This window comes from Phymastichus coffea, unplaced genomic scaffold, assembly GCF_024137745.1.
Source record: "Phymastichus coffea isolate CEN01 unplaced genomic scaffold, Cenicafe_Pcof_1.1 PCOF00157, whole genome shotgun sequence".
In the NCBI taxonomy this organism is placed as follows: domain Eukaryota; kingdom Metazoa; phylum Arthropoda; class Insecta; order Hymenoptera; family Eulophidae; genus Phymastichus; species Phymastichus coffea.
Window position 1 is genome coordinate 283,677 of NW_026706968.1, and position 17,096 is coordinate 300,772.

At 38.2% G+C, this 17,096-nt stretch overlaps 1 protein-coding gene across 1 annotated transcript; it reads left to right on the forward strand.

The window, feature by feature from the left end:
- Nucleotides 1-3,099: 3,099 nt before the first annotated feature.
- On the forward strand, nt 3,100-5,678 carry LOC131672731 (uncharacterized). Its single transcript, XM_058950147.1, has 7 exons — nt 3,100-3,263; nt 3,583-3,769; nt 3,845-4,107; nt 4,307-4,569; nt 4,662-4,963; nt 5,037-5,123; nt 5,526-5,678. Exons 1-7 carry the CDS (start codon nt 3,100-3,102, stop codon nt 5,676-5,678), a joined length of 1,419 nt encoding a protein of 472 aa, XP_058806130.1.
- The last annotated feature ends 11,418 nt before the right edge of the window (nt 5,679-17,096 follow it).

Genomic DNA, 17,096 nt, shown 5'->3' on the forward strand with positions numbered 1-17,096 from the left:
GCTCGCTCATCTCTTTCTCTCGAAGTAGAGTTTTTGCAGTAGCAGCATGACACACGACGCGTCATGCTTTTTATTAGCTGCGCGACAAACGTCAATTGACGATAATTGATTGCAAAGATGCTACCGTGATTATGATAATTACTGTTGAGGTCACTGCGCTATCTTTTTTAAAACTCTTCTTTTTCTTTTGCTTTTCGAAGTTACGTTTACATTTATATGTAGGCGCTGAGAGAGTAACTATCCGTTGCGAGACAATGATTAATTGCGATTTTCATGCATAAATATGGATGTGTCTGTGGATGCTGTAGCATAGTTTTTCAGTTTTTAAGAAGTCGCGCGCGCGGTTGACGTTTGCGTTCTTGATGAATGCGCGGTACAGTGATTAATGCTCAGCTCGATGAAATACCATAAAAATGAATGGATGTTCGCGCGCAAGAATTCGCGAGTGAGCTAACATGATGAACAATGCACTATAAAATATATGACAGTAAATTTAGGTACAAATTTTTGAATTTGTTTATTCTTCTTTCCTTATTTTGTTTACTAGTGTAATAGTATAAAGATTGTAGTTTTGAAATGTTGAGACGGAAAATAAATAAATGACAAAATAAAAGGACTGATTTGTTGTGTACACTCTTAAATTTATTTACGTAATTGTATAATCTATTAGTAGATGTGAGTAGTATTATAGTCCAGAGCAATTTAATGTAAGTGTTATATTCCCTTCCGAAATCATAAAAACCATCAACTATTTACACAACTTTCTTTGTGCACTATTAATAAAAGTAATTTTCTTTAGACGATAATCATTTTTTCTTCCCTAAAAACTTCTTAAACTACCCAGTGTATAACACACAATTGTAATGGTATTACATTAGTCGCTTTTTCGTAATAGCAGGGTAATTTGCAGCTTATTACACTTAGCAAAGTAAACCTAAATAATAATTGGTTCCATCAACTTCCTTTCATGCGTCAATATAATCTATTCTGAATTGTCTCGTGTGCTTTTTTCTGCTTATTCTCTTCATAATATTTCTGAATCGATAGACAATTCACATAACAATGTAATATTATAAGGATATTAGTTTAGATAATGGATGACAGAATGTAAACCAATTAAATAATACATTAATCAGTAATGTACTATAACCAACAAAGCTGATATATCAGAATAAAAGGTTAATTTAATTTGTCAAAAATTTAAAAATCATTCGCAAAAGTGCTGGATTACAATGATATATTCCAATAGCTTTTCGTTCACCTTAAGTACGAAATACAAAATTCTAGAAATATTAAAGCTTTCGCTAATTTTTAGAGGTAAGTTCTCTCAACTTCTTAAGTAAAAAAATATCTGAAAAAAAAAATCGATCATGAACCGAATGAAGGAATTTCTGCCGATGTTGGAGAACAACCGTGCTGTTTTCATGAGAAATCTCGAAACAATAATTTCGCTCTAGTAAGTTTAGCCAATATGACTTTAGAAAGTCGACTATTTTACATGTGAAATTCAGATTTCCTGACATAACATACTTTTCACTTGTACATACATTCGTTGCTGTCGGTGTTAATTCACTCGTTTCATTCTCAAATATCCGCACACATTCCGGTAGATACGCGGGTGGGCGTATAGTTCGACGATCAACTTGTGGCGCTTTTTAACGAAGATGAACCGCAAAGACGTACCAAGTTAGACGCGTCAACTTGATATTCAAGGAAGTAGAAATATCAAGTTTCACTTTTACGAATAGCATGGTTATTAACAGCTGGCAATAATATTTGCATCTTCAATTTCACTATTAAAATAATGGCACCTCGCATCTATCTTGCGTGAGGCTGTAAATTGTCCGTTAATAATTGAGTAAACAAGAACAAAAGCTTCGGCTGACTACATTGGTCTGTCAATTTCTAAACAATTGCTCAATCAATTTGATGTTCTAGTCGATTTCACAGTATATGTATAATAATTGCTCGGCTGTACACGTAGAAGACCTGAAACGTATCGCGTCTGGCTGACTGTGTATGTAGGTCCCGCAGCCAATAGTAAAGCAAGTGAGAGAGAGTTGTAAACGGTGACGTTCGACCGGCCCACACGCGGCTTTCTTTCTTGCTCGCGCGCGGGGCCTTACACCAGTTTCGAGGAAACCTCCAGTTAGTACGGACTATCTCTCGTCTACTGCTGCTATGATAATTGAAATTGTTTTGTGATTGGTGGGTGCGTGTATTCGTTTGTGCGTTATTGATGTAAATATGATATATTATTGCGGTGTGCGCGTATCCGCATAATAGATTGCAATTTGGATGAGTGATCAATGGCATTTATATTGAATGACCGCACTAACGTATTTATCTATAATAGTCATTTGGAATGTAGTACTTTGTTGAAAGATCGCAGAATCTGGAATATTGGATGCTGTAAATGAATTTGCTCTTCTATTAGCGAATAATTTGCGGCGTTTTACTATGAGCATTGATCGACGCACTGACCAATTACAATTCATGCTTGAAATTGTCTACCGCTAGAAACTGATCGCCACTCAGTGTGCTGACCTTAGTTATATGCTAAACCATGGACCTCGCTTATTCACTAACATTTAAATACTCATTCATTCATTTATTCAATTAGCCTGATATATATTATTGTTCAACATAAGCACTTTCTGAATCAAATCATTTTTTTTTAAATCTTCATCAAATTCATTTACCTTCCAGAAAAGCTAGAGCAGCAAGTGACTTGCGGCGAAACAATCAGCCGCGCCAGATCTAGCGCTCACGTACGCGCAAAAAGCGCGCCGAATTCTATCGACTAGTACTCGCTATCGTTTATCCGATAGTGGTACGTTTGTCCGCGGGAGAGCTCGTAAACACGTAATTAGCTAAATTATTCAGCGTGGCTACTTTATATACGCAGCTCGTCAGTAGTATCAGCTTTACGGTCGGATAACGAGCGCTTATTAGAGACTGATTTGGCAAAGCTCCCTGCTCGCCCCGGTTTCGATGACAGCCCCTTGTCGCATGGAAAATCAGCTGAAAACTATGTAAATCGAAAACCACCAAAGCTCTCCACTATACTCTCTCGTTGAGCGTTAACGCCAACAAACCATGGCTCGATCCAGCGTGAATTTTCCATTGATTTTGTCTGTACTGTTGCTGCTGCCATTTCGCGTTGTTTCTGCGGTTCATTCCAGAGAATCCACCGATGTATCCCCACAACTCTGCATCTTTGACGAGGATAATCGAACCTATAATGCTACGGATCTTCTTCTGTGAGTAATCTTACTTTCTTATTGTGGCTTGTTTTTTCTTTTTTGTCTTTGTTTTCCTTCTTTTCCTTTGAGTATACTGCTATTTTTACTAGAAAATGGAGTTAGTGTGTCGGCCTAATTAGATTATTAAAAGAAAGCGTGGAAATAAAGTTAGTGAATAGATTAATCGTATCTATTGGATTTTAATCGTTTGTTAATTACGCTAAACAGTATCTTATTGTGGTTTTCCTCTCGATCGTGCTGCAGCCAGTCTGATTCTTAAAATGTAATTGTTTTACTATCATGTTCGCTCAGTTATTTTCCAGTTATTTATTATTAGGTGCCTGAACGAGCAAGCCCGGAATATAGTGTTTCATCAAAACACAAACTCGACTAGAATAACAGATCGCGCATATCAAGATGCGAGGCAATCGTATTCTGCATACCCATTCGCTCCAGCTTATTCGATACCAGCGGCCTCTGCGGTGGCGGCGACCTCTCCACCGACCTATTTTGGCAGTGAAATGGCAAATTCGAATATTAACTTCACATCCGACTAATGCGCGCATCATTAATACTTATATTCTTCTTCAATTTTACAGTTATCGCAATTGTTATCCGGTAGATTTAAACTTTCGAGTTTATCGAATTTCTTGGACTTTAGTGGTCTAACTAGACCTGGCTTTAAGTTTTTCAAAGCTTTATCATCGATCGCCCAGTATGACGACTTAAAATGCGTCCCGCGGATTCTTTGTGAAGTGGCAAGTGGTTCAATGCCCGGAAGCCTTACTTATAGGCCAAGCTCCGATTTTCAAAACTTCGGCATCGGCAGTAGTATTCTGTCTGGCAGTAATGTTCTTTTCGGGTAAGTTTATGTTAATGAAACTATTAAAACACTTTCAAAAGGATATTGAAACATGGAAAGCTTCACTTTCGAAATGTATTTGAATGACGATCACTCGAAAATATCGAATGTTGCAGAACTATATCTAAAAAATGATTTCATTTGACTTGTTATATTGACTCACTTTTCAAACGAGGCTCTGGTGACGTTTCACTTTCAGGCTACTCACTGCCTTTGACACAAGTGGAACATCTCCAATTTTGAGTTTCGGGAGAGCGGCGTTGCTAGGATACACCAATAGAGGACAGCCACATATATGTTATAGAGAGTACTCCAGATGCCCACAAGATTCTCATCAGCTCATTTCGTACTTGAATAATTATCACGGTGGATTCTTTCAATTTTTTAACGGTAATACAGGTGCTTATTATCCGCAACAGCAGTATAATTATAGACCACGAAATTACTATAAAAATTCTAATGGTAAGTGTAAATCTTCAAACAATTTTGTCATAATATAATGTATGTATAATTTACCTACTTTCCTTACTCTTTAAAATTTCAATACGGAATAGTAAAAAAACAGCAATTTCCCGCATCTCAGATATTTTCGGAAGCCGGTGCGGAACAGGATGGATCAGAATCACTTCAATTTGACAATTTAAATTATTACCATCAGCAAAGCAGTAAACCAGACTTTTTTACGATGCAAGTTAGAGAAAATGGACCTAGTAAAGTGTTATTTCCTAAAGACAAAAGAGAGAATCGATTTTTATCGAATTATTTTAATAGACAATCGGTCGATTCTCTTAACCGCTTGACTTCCTACAATTTTCAAAAAAAGTCAATACGTAAAGATCGAAAGCTTCTACCTGTAGTGAGTATTTTCATTACTGAAGTTAAATACAGTTAAATTGCAATTTCGAAACCGCCTATCTTTTTTATTACAGGCTAGCGATAATTACGGAGATTATCCAATTACTGCGAATCAAATAGATGAGAATCGTATGCTACGAGTTAAAAAGTTGGAAAATGAAGTTAGTTTTGTACGATTTCCACGTGACGCTGTTAACAAAGTAGAGGTGCCTTTTTTTCTTTCTAAATAATTACAGGAATCAGTACTCAGACTGCTAATGTAGCAGTACATAATAATGATAATACTGGTGTTTTCCAAATGAAAACAATTTTTCTTATTTTATCTGGAGACTAAAGCGTATTATTTATTAACCTCTTTAATATAATCTGTATTTGACTTTATTGTTGTTCAAATTTTCCAATGTAGATTGGTAATCCACAACTGTTATTTATTTTAATAAATTTGAAGTATCGGACCAAACCCTTCAAATACATTTACTTCCTCACGAATCGAAATAGATTTTTGTTCAGGGCAGTCTATTCAACAAGAACCTGAGAAAATGTGTATCTCTTAATGCCATCAGAATCGATTCAGCGCCTCGTCCAATGGCAAGCCATCGTATTTGTTGTGCGTACGTAAGCTGATCGAACTGATGGGATTATGGATTGACGAAACAGAAAAGGGACTTATTTCACACGATCTCAATTTACTTTCGTCAATGGGCACACTATTATAATATAATAATAAGAAAAAAGTCAGTCGGTAAATAAAAACGTATCAGATATTTTGTGAATGATCAATGCGTGTTCGAATATGTCTCAAGATACAAGCGTTGCTTTCATTTCTCGTAATTCACTTTTGTAGCCTCTAAGACCCATTTAAACTCGAAGAATCTCATCATCCGCTAAATTCTCCGAAATGGCGAACGTGGAGCACACAACCGCACGCGAGAATATGAAACGATAGGTCCGAAATCCCAGGAGTTGGGTCTAGAAACACGTACAGCCGAAAGCTCATGATAATCCACAGAGCATTGCTCTTGCGGACCGCGTCATAATAACAGCAGCAGCCTCTTGTCCGCGCGCTAGCGTATATTGCATTAATCTAGAACAGTCGAGAGAGCCGCGCGCGATCCGATGACGCGTGACACTTGATAGTGTATAATACGTGCGTCGAAGAGATATAGATATATCTATGTGGACGGTTAATTGTCTTCTGCTGTCAGTTGCAACCCCCTACTTGGCTCTGTCTATTCCACACACACACGCGCGCGCGCGCACACCCACTCGCACAGCCACGCACCCACGCACACACGCACATTCAGAGCGAGCCCCGCGGCTTATTTCGCTTTCGCCCCAAACTCTCAGGGCCCCGAATTATACGCCAGAAAGGATAAAATAATTACACGAGAGACGTCCTTTCACCTTTCGCCTATTATCCAAGGGGATGTTTGAACAGTGTCATCTGCAAATTAACTGCGCTGACCTTTCGTTTTACACGCGATCGTCTATTTGTTTTGTTCCAATTCTTTTTTCGCGCGGCAAGGATCAATTACGATTTTTGGGAACGTATATGTACCCTGGAGACGATGCACGCTCGTGCATTAGGCCTCTATTCAACGGTTGCACTGCTGCACGATGGGCAAAAGGTAGTTTCGAGTGGTGTGAATGACACCATACTTTTTATTGTGTTATAAATGTCATTGGAACAGAAAGGGGAAGGGCTCGTGTCCATGGAATATTTAATTTAGCATCGAACGAGCTTAACTAATCCGTTGTATTCTGAGTACGTTACTCAGCAGTTTGCTTTATTCGGAGAGGAAGTCATCGATTTATTCAATTTTTACCTGTCACTGCTTCTTTGTTGCGGTCATTCAGAGTTTGCTACATTGCAATTTTCTGCATAACATTCATCCCTTGACATTTTCACTAGAAACCTTTTACAAAATAGCAGAAAAACAGCATCCTCTGAGAATCGAACGATCGGTAAAAAAGAAAGAATTCCAGTGAGAAAATTCCGGGAGGTTCGTTCGCGGGAGGAAAACAAACTAGAACGCCGATGACGCCAGAGAGAAGTAGAAGAATTTATGAGGGATCCAGATAGTTAATAGTGATTCCTTGACGAACGGCCTTGCGGAACTAGCAAGACATTCCACGGCAAAGATCGCAGGCGTGCGCGCACCTTTGACTCCGAAGCGCGGAAATTAACGCCCTTTGTCTCTCTCTCTCTCTCTCTCTCTCTCTCTCTCTTAAGTTCTAAGGAATTTCCTACAAAGCGACTCTAGGAAAGAGAGAGATTAACTGTAACTGCACCCGCGCGCGGATCCGTGCTATATCGATAAAACTCGCCTCTCGCACGATCTTTAATTGCGAATAAATATCTTTGTCGTGAATTTTTTAATTGCCGTAACAGGATTGGTATGGGCATCTTGTTTGGATTTTATAAGCGCTGTGGCAATTAGTATTCTAGAGAAATGGTAGAATGTGCGCTTGGTAGAATAGTTTCGATGAAGGGGTTTGTGAATGGAAAAGCCATTTGAACAATCGCTTCCGGTTTCAAAATAGATTTACGTAGTACCGTTTTTATCATCTTTGTGTGAACAGGATGAAAAATTTATTCTTGTTAATTTGACATTTTCTATTGTGTACATGAGAAATTTTTTGAAACATGAACATGAACAAAATTCTGATATAATTTATACATTTTGAGAGCTACGATCAAATGCAGGTACGAAAAAAAATTATCCTTCCGGTAATTTTTAACGAATTTTATGCCAATTAGGTATAAGGAGTATTTACACAGTCTGTAATTGTCAGAATCGCTGGCATTATAAGATCTTCCGGAATATCTGGTATGGCAATCACTAGCGTGAAATCGCTGAATTTTTCGAAGGTCTTTGACAGTAAAACGAGAAAAGAAAAAAAGAATTGAATACCGTCCTCGCCTTCATTGTGTACAAGTGCGCGCGAGCAAGTGTATGAGTAATCTTTTGCATTCGCATGAAGTTCGTCAAGCGTTAAGTATAAAATAATGGAAGCAAGCGACGAAAATACACGCATGCACGAGAATACATTTTTATCTGCTAAATGCGTTATAAGAAATACATTGTGCGGACCAGTGAACGGAAGTTCATTGTTGCAACTTGAAATATGTAACCGTTTCATCTTTAAATATACTGATTTTCATCTTTGTTCGTGTAAAATGATGTGTTAGCATACTTAAGATGTAACACTAATTTTTGAATAACTGTTATTTGGTGGTCATTAATATTTCATTTTTCGAAGCTTTTTACGCATAAAAACAATACGAAAAACTTGATAACCCAATGCAAATGAAACAGTCATTATTTATTGAAAACTTGACTGAGAAATATTTTCATATTTTCACTACTTTGAATGAACGTGAAAAAGAGAAATCATAAAATATGACGGCAATTTGAGAAAACTACTTTCACAACAAAGCTCCTGGACATAAAACGAACAAAATATCGCTTTACACTTTCGCCGAAATAAAAATTTCGCGTCCACGCATACAGTATAATTCAACTTGGCAATTGTGCAATTGTCGCGGCGACGAAACAAGGGCGTGTAGTATCGCGCAAAATGAACAGCGCATAAGAACAAACGATACGAGAGCGCCGTGTGCGATATGAAAGCTTTCGCGCTTCAATATGAATAATCTTATTCTATTAGAGCGCGCGCGGCTCGCCGCGACGCATTATTTTCCTACATCAAAGAGGATTGCGCATTGTATTGCCCGCGATAATTCCTCGTTATTAGGAGAGAGAGAGAGAGAGAGAGAGAGAGAGAGAGAGAGAGAGAGAGAGAGAGAGAGAGGCGCCGGTTTCATGCCAGCTTTACCACACCCCCGATGCGACAAATCCGCTCGAATTGGCGACGTCGACGACGATGCAAAAGAAGCCCACGGAGGAGGTCCCGCTCCCCATTCTCCCTTACGCTATGGAAAAAATAAAAATGAGGGGGCCGATCGAGGGAAAAGGCTGTCGCGACTTAATCCGCTCGCCATGAAAAATGTCGCTCAGGTGAAACGGCCGAGGGTGAGCTCGCGGTAAATTATTGCGGTTAATAAGAAAAAGAGATGATCTGCCTGGCTGCCTGCCTGTCAGTTATTTTCGTTCCTTCCTTCTTTACTTTTCTCCGCAGCACGCTGATCGCACAAATTGTTCTATCAGCAGTAATGACATATTTTTTGAAGCTCAGCTTTTACAAATTAAACTTCAACTCGACATTCCACGAGACATTTTTTGTGATTCGTAGTAATTTACAAGAAGTGTTCACATTGAAGAGCACAAGATCTGCATCGGTAAAACAGGTGTAAAGCACTGTGATGCACGACAGCGTATTAAACGCACGTTCATAGAGGTGACAGAACAGTCTACACGATTCTACGGCATTATCACGCATTGTGGGCACAAGACACACGCGAACAAAATCACGGTAGGATGTGCGTAACACACACAGGGTTACCGAGGGGATAATCTTACCGAGGGGACACCTAAGAGATTCTCACTTGCAAACAGATATTGGGGCGTTACATTATTATGTGTGGACGTGAAGCGACTTTTTATTTGGCTCCATATTTCAGCTGGCGTATTTCTCTTTCAAGCAAATAACGAGGAGAGGGGAATGGAAATGTGGTTTTTGAAACAAATTAATTTATTGGCCGAATGTCCCCAACTAATGAAATTAGAAAAGGATATTTTTCGTCATCGCCTATTTGCGTGCACCCTCGAGTCCGCAAGGATAAAGATTTAATTTTTCCTTAAGCTTAGGGTGGATCCACCTGTTAAAAGTACTAATAGGATAATGATGACAAATGATTTCGTTTATAATAAAGTTATCACTTGGCTTAAGCCTCAGCTGTCACATTTATTTTACGGCTAGAGAACTTGAATGATATAATTGATCTTTCAACTGGTTTTATTTGATTAAAACTGTAATGTCAAACCCGAATGTCTGCTTGGATCTAAATTGAATTTAATATCTCGGTGAGCAGCGTTCACGCCTCATAATTTTCTCATCTGACGAAGAAAGAAATCACGCAGACCCGTCCGAGTCCATTGAAAAATCCGACCACACGTCTTATAGCTGATCCATCTTCTGCTTTGAAAGCTTTCCCATTGTCATCGCGGCATAGAACGCGCGCGTTTGATCGACAGAAGCTGACGAAAAAAAGAACCGCTCCCGTTTTTCAATTTCGCAAGTATCAACTTTCGCGTATCTTTGCAAGCTGACCGCGCTAAATCGTCCATAAATAACGCATTAGACACCGCCACGTGTCGCGGATCAATCGGTCGCGTGGCTGTATTTTCGTATCATCGCCGGCGGGCAGGGATTTCGTGCTTTTCTTTTTCCTTTTCTTTTTTTTGCACAGTGGCCACAAAGCTTCCGCGACGTTGCGCATGGGACCTGTCGAGGATTTTGCGCGCGCGCTTTTTTTGTTAAAACCGATCGAGTGACGCCGACAGTAGCGGGGCGTGACATAGCCTATGGGAGGGCGTGTGTTCGTGTGAAATTTTAATCTGCTTTGGCTCGTTTAAAATTCAAATAAAGCTTTTTTCGGAGAGAGACAGCAGAGCCCGCGCAGATATACGGATAGACGCACGCGTGGATCTCTGCCGCGCCATTCGCTTGGCGAGTAAATATTTTAATCGCTCGCGCGCGTTTCTGCGTTTATGTGCGCCAGCTAAAAACCGTGGCCGTCACGAAGTATGCAAATTCAATTTCGTGGCAGAGCACCTTGCACGTGACTCGACGGCAATCGCTTTCACGATATTCAACTGAATAAACATGTTTGTTCGAGAGACAACAATGTAATAATAGCAATAGGCGAAGCAGCAATAACGAGGAGCGAAGCTTTCATTCGGACTTGACAGCGTGCGGGTGGCAAGGAATTAAAGTAGCCGTGAGAAGCTAGAAGCAGTAATCACGTAAGCAGCAAAGCAAAGAAAATAAGAAAGGCTGGCTTCTTGTCTGCCAGTAAAATGCGCAGTGCCGGCTCGGGTCCGAAAAACACAACAACAACTGATGAAGTAAACTCAATTATCTAAATCGACAAGGCTCTGGCAGCAGCCCCTGCAGTCATCCAATTCCCCGGCACAACTTTCATTTGTCCCGATGGCTAGCTGCTCGCTCGGGCTAAGTGAAAACAATACAATCCCTGCAGCAGCGCGTCTGCGCGTCAAGACGATGATCGAGCTGGACCCGCGGCTAATCTAGCGTGCGCCGCCGGTAATTACGGCGCCCGCGCACTCCGAATGAAAATGATCTTCTGACCCCTTATAACTGGAGCGCGTCCGACGCTGAGCGGACAGGCGGAAGTGAGGACACTCTGGCAAATTGCGACGAACACCGCCAGCGGCTCGCACTAATAATTGAGCTGCGCTAGCAGCAGCACACTATACACACTTGGCAGCAGAGTCTTCCTCTAAGATTAAACTTTACCCACCGCGTTGTTCCTTGAATTTCCGCAAAACCGCTCTCTCGTCCGGAAAATTCTCTCTCGCTCTGGACATTGTTGCTGCGTGAAAGCTTGTTTGCGCCAACTTTTCACTGCGGCAGCGAGTAGGCGATGTTCTTTTGCCTCTTGTCCGCCGCAGGCAAGCGTGATGAATGGGAGTTTGGATTAAACTTTGTCTTCCGTTTTTGATGAATGCTCAGTGCTCGCCTACCCGCCTGCTTCTCTTGCTTCTCCTGCTTGTGCGCGCGCACTTTATTTAATTTGCTATGCTGATGAGAAGACGGCATTCCCGATTTCAGCTCACTTTTCCCATTCGTCGTTGCAGTTTGCGTTTCACAACGAGACAACCACTTCGCCAAGTTTAACTTGAACCCAGTCTAGTCAATTCCAAAATCGACTTTCAATGGACATCAAATCTGGAGCAACCCCCGTCCGTTTCGAAGAAAAGCCAAATTGAAAGGATAATTAACGTAATCAGAAACAGACCTGACCACGTTCTCGCGCACCAATTATTACAAAGAGCAGCGTAGAAAACTGCTGCAGTGGAGCGGCTGAAAAAAGAGAGCTATCATTAGTCGATGCGGGCACGTTTGCGGCTGGCCTCAATGGGGTTGAAACGCGACTCTCATGCATTTGCACGCGTGTGTTAAACGCGCCATAATTATACGTACGCCTCTCACTCGATACGTATACACATCGAGTCTTACGGTCGCTGGGCTTTTCGTGCGTCTTTTTTCTCTTCTCACGGCCTTACCCCCTCCCTGACCCTTTCACGGGAGCTATATACCGATGGGACGCGTGTCGATTTCGTTTGACGGAAGTGTGCTCGTGCATTATATACGCCAGTGTAATGGAGCGAGGGGATTTGTTTTCTTATGCATGTATGTGTGTGTGTGTGTGTGTGTGTGAGATTGAAAGGGTGTTGTGTTTCTCTACTTGCTGAGATTAGCTTTTTTCTTTTCATTTAATGTTTCGATGAGCATTTAATAAGGATATCGTATTAACAAATATCATTTAGCATACGTATTTGTATAAAGTTGTTTCGTCAAATGTTGGTTGCTTTAAAAGTGATGAAATATTTTTTCAACGAGTTCATACGTTGCTTGAACATAGTAATAAAATTCAAAATTACTCATTTAATTAATAAAATCTTCCTACATTTATAATTTGTCGAAATTTTACAAATGTAAAAGAAGGTAGAACAAGACAACAGTAGAATAAAAAGTTTATTGCTTGAAAGCACAAAGGACATGGAAGTAATATTTCCGTAGTTGGCACCTTTAGGTGTGAAGACAGAAAAAAAAGTGTTATTACACAGGGTTGAAGCACACCTCTAATCGTACAGTATTTTGCGCTCGAGATTTAAAAATTCAAGATAATAGAGCGCGTAACTTCCGAGTTTTTAATGGTAGATTCTATAAAAGGAGTGCTATATAACGTTGCGCGTGTAAAAATGATTATATAGCTCAGCTTCGCTTAATGCCTTGTGTTTGCTTTTTAGAGCCGTGTGAAATAGTGATTAGCCCAAAGTTTTCTCACCCGCTGCACATGTGTCGGTTACTAATTGCACCAACTTTACAAGTTCGTTAGTTTATGTCATTTCATTTTCCGAGTATTGGATGAATATCACTGTGGTCAAGTTATGAGAAAAATGCAAAGTTCAGCGATTATCCTGCTAACTTACAGACCTTTTAATAAATTTTAGTTCTACCACTTTTAAACTTTATAATGGATGCTTCTAACTATTGATTTCAATAAAAGTTATTCTCTCTTACATTTTGAGGTTTCACATCTTGAAAACGTGTAATTATAGGCATATGCACAATGGATTGAATTACGATAGAATTTGAAAACATGCTTTATTTATTCGTCTTGATAAAAATATTGATAAAAAAATAGAAAATTAAGTTGATATAGTATTTTATAGAATGCTTTTCTAATTTTAAATTCAACATGCTTTATTATTATGGAGATATCGTTGTTTTGGTAATTAAATTTCTTCAACACTGTAGAAGTCTTATAAATGAGGAACTTCTGAGTTGCTGAGGAGTGCAAAATAAACAGAATACTAAAAAAGATGATAATAAAAAATAATAAAATATCATTGATGCAATGTAACGGAAACAAGATTGGTATTTGATATAATCATCAACCGTAACTGAAATGTCGGTGTGTATATAAATCAAATTTGTCAATATTAAAATAAATAAAAACGCTGCAAAAACTTAATATTTATAAAAAAATTATTAAACTGTTATAGAACGATTTTTTTTTGAATTTTATAAATGAAATAATTTATAAAAGTTTTATAAAAAGTTTATAAAACATTTTCATAGAGCATAAAAAATCAATATAAACGAAACGAGTTCCGTGTATTGGAAACCACTAGTATTATATCTTTTTCATAACTATTCCATATAAATCATTTCGTTGGTCAAAGTTTTTTCTGTACTCAATACATATATATATATATATATATATATATATATATATGGCATTTTTTAATTTTATAGAAAGAAAGAACGAGCACTTGAAAAAAAACAATTATCAACCCTTTTTTCCTCTAATATTAGAATGCATTTTCAGTTAAAAAGAATTATACGAATTAAATTTGACAATTGAAAAACAACGTCATTTCTAAAAATACATAATGTACCTTTGAAATATAAAATAACAGCGATGGTGACAGAAAGGATAATCGTTACGCAACAGGCCAAGTCGATAAGGCTTATGCATTGCAATCAGTTAGCGGCCTATTTGTAACATGCAAACAAAAACTGCTGGAAGGCAACTTGTAAGTGCCTTGAGACGTTCGTAGGTGTACTGCACGTACACAACGTATGCGCGCTCACGCTCATTTATCAGCGCAAACTGAACGTTACCGGGTGATTTTAATCGCATTACCATTCCACCCTAGTTTAAATTTTTATTTTTTTTCAATTGTGTCGAATAATTAAGTACTCTCGTGATTTTTATAATCTATTTAGCTTGATATCTTTTCATTGCAAAGTATTTTTACGTATTTCATATTTACACTTTCATTCGGAATTTAGAGATGTCGTATGTAAATATATAGAGCAATGATAGAAATTATATGAGTCGACTATTGATTGTGGTTATGACACGATAATGGATAGTAAATTTCTTAGAAAGTTTGCTTTATTATAAAGAACGGTCTTCATATATTAATAATATCATTTTTAATGCTTAATTCCGTAATTATGTAGTAAATGCAAAGAGGGCGTATGTGATATTCCAAATACATTTAATATACTCCCTATTTGAATTCAGACCATTAATTCAGTCATATAGAGGTCTGTTGTTTCCTATGCCGTGACCTGTTATAGAACAATAGGATGATTCTAAAGTAGTATTTTATTATGATAAAAAATGCATTGTTACTGAAAAATTTAAAGATGAACGTATAGAAATCACAAAGCTGGTTATTATTATGACAATCACTGTTAATTCATAGAAGATACATCGACTAATATTTAAGTAAAGTCATTTCTTAGTCCTTGACCTTTTGCATAAAAGTAATGTGGTTTGGAGAAATATATATTCTACCGTCCAGTGATATGAGCGGTCAAACGAAATAATAGCTCGATCCTGTTAATAAAAAAATTGGAATACCCTTACAGAGACGTCACTGTGCATTGATTAATTACAGCCCGCGACGGTATAACAGTGAATTCGTTCCCCTGAGTAGGGACTGCGAGCTGTCCTCTGCCAAGCGTTACTGAATACAATACCTTGAATTGATCAAGCGTAAACAAGCTCGAAATTTTTGTCTTTTGTTTCACCACGCATAATAATTATAAAAAACGATAAATAACCTTGTGAATTTGAAAATGAAAAACAGAGAGGGGAGCGATATCGAGCTAAAATAGAGAGTAATTAATATCAGTCGAGAACCGCAAAATCAATATAAATGAGTTATGTTCCGTGTGCTTGGTAACCACTAACTTAATATTTTTTTCATAGCTATTCTATAATTTCATTCGGCGGCCATGTTCATTTCCACTTATATTCAATAGGCTAATGTATTACATTATTCAACTTTGAAAGAAAGAAAGAAATGAATATTTGAATAGCACAATCAACCCTTTGTGTTTCTATGAAGAAGGAGCTTTGCTTTAATAAAAATTGTTTTGTAAAATTTTTTCATCTAGCAGAATGTTTCTTCTGCTTGAAAAGAGTTCGTAAATGTTCTTAGTATCGTCAAATATCCCAACTCTAACTAGACAAATAACCACGCTTGCTTTGACAAAGAAAGGGAGGCGTACGAAATCAGAGAGTTAAAATAGAGAGCAATTAATATCACTCGAGAACCGCGAATAATTCAGCCCTTCGCGCAATAATTCACATCGTCACCCGCGATGAGATTCTTGGCTCTATGCTAATGACGAGGATGCAAATACGACGACAAACGACTGCACTGTACGCGCGTATATACGCGTGTGCGTACGTTTCTTCGCGACGTTGATAAGTCTGAATGGTAATGCCGGAGAGAGTCACGCGCTTTGTTAATAAATCTTGATTTAATCGCGCGAGGGAAACTCGTTTCTTGGTGCGCGAACAGTAAGCCTGAGTGTGAGATTTTTGCGAAATGAAGGGATGTGTAGCGACACGAGATTTCGGAGACGGGGAACAACTACTATATAGTGTCGTGATATGCGATGCATAGTATACCGTTGTCCCAGCTGATTACTACAATGTGTACAGAGCACGCGGAAGCTTAGCCTCGCTCTTGCGTCATCAAATTCAGAGCCGAGTAATTAAGAAAATAGTATATTTTATTAATTACATATAATAATAAATTTATAACTATTTTATCCAGATTTCATAAATACTTTTCTACATACATCGAGTAAGCTGAAATATTTTTCCGAATCATGTAATGCTTGTGCTCATTTATTTTTTGCGGTAACTTGGTTGCTTAACTCTGTACTAGATGGCATCCATCTTCGTAAAATACAATTCATATCGTTATAACGAGGTTTTGGATTACTGTTGAGTTAAAAAGTACGTACGTGGTTAAATTTTTGGGTATTGCAAAAATAATATTTAAATTGTACGTAAGATATTGAGATATTTTATAGTACCAACGAAAATCTGAAGTCGAATATTTTTGTGAGCAAAAATAGTTGATTGTGCATAGCCTTTCACGATCACACTAGGTTCTGCCATTTAATAGTTTTAGGCGGAGTTTAACTTTAAATATTTAAAATAATATTATCTACAACATTCGTCGTTGACATATTTACATAAAAATGACTGCTTTATTCATATGAAAAGTATTGCGTTGTCGTTTGATGCTAAAATACGAGTCTCGTCCTTACGTGGGAAGAACTTGTCTATTAAACGAAGTATATATTGTGAGCTTTCGTGTACAGGTGTATAACGGAGCGTTTGTAAATATTAATTTTAATCGACTATCTACAGATAATGTTTGATCTAGCTGATTTCATTATTATAATTATATAATCATTGCTACAAAGTTGAAGGTATTTCAAAATTTCAGTGATCTACGTCATCTGAAGGATGATAGATGTTAGTTTATTATCTCAACCGTTTTTAACGATGATAAATAACTAACCTTTGAACTTCGGTAGTACAGTGCAACGGAGCAAACGCTAGTATATACACTGGTCGGTGCACAACATGCACGTGT

Coding starts and splice junctions, on each gene's coding strand:
- LOC131672731 (XM_058950147.1), top strand. CDS start 3,100: ATGGCTCGATCCAGCGTGAATTTTCCATTGATTTTGTCTGTACTGTTG. Junction 3,264..3,582: donor AATGCTACGGATCTTCTTCT/GTGAGTAATCTT, acceptor ATTTATTATTAG/GTGCCTGAACGAGCAAGCCC. Junction 4,570..4,661: donor TTACTATAAAAATTCTAATG/GTAAGTGTAAAT, acceptor AATACGGAATAG/TAAAAAAACAGCAATTTCCC.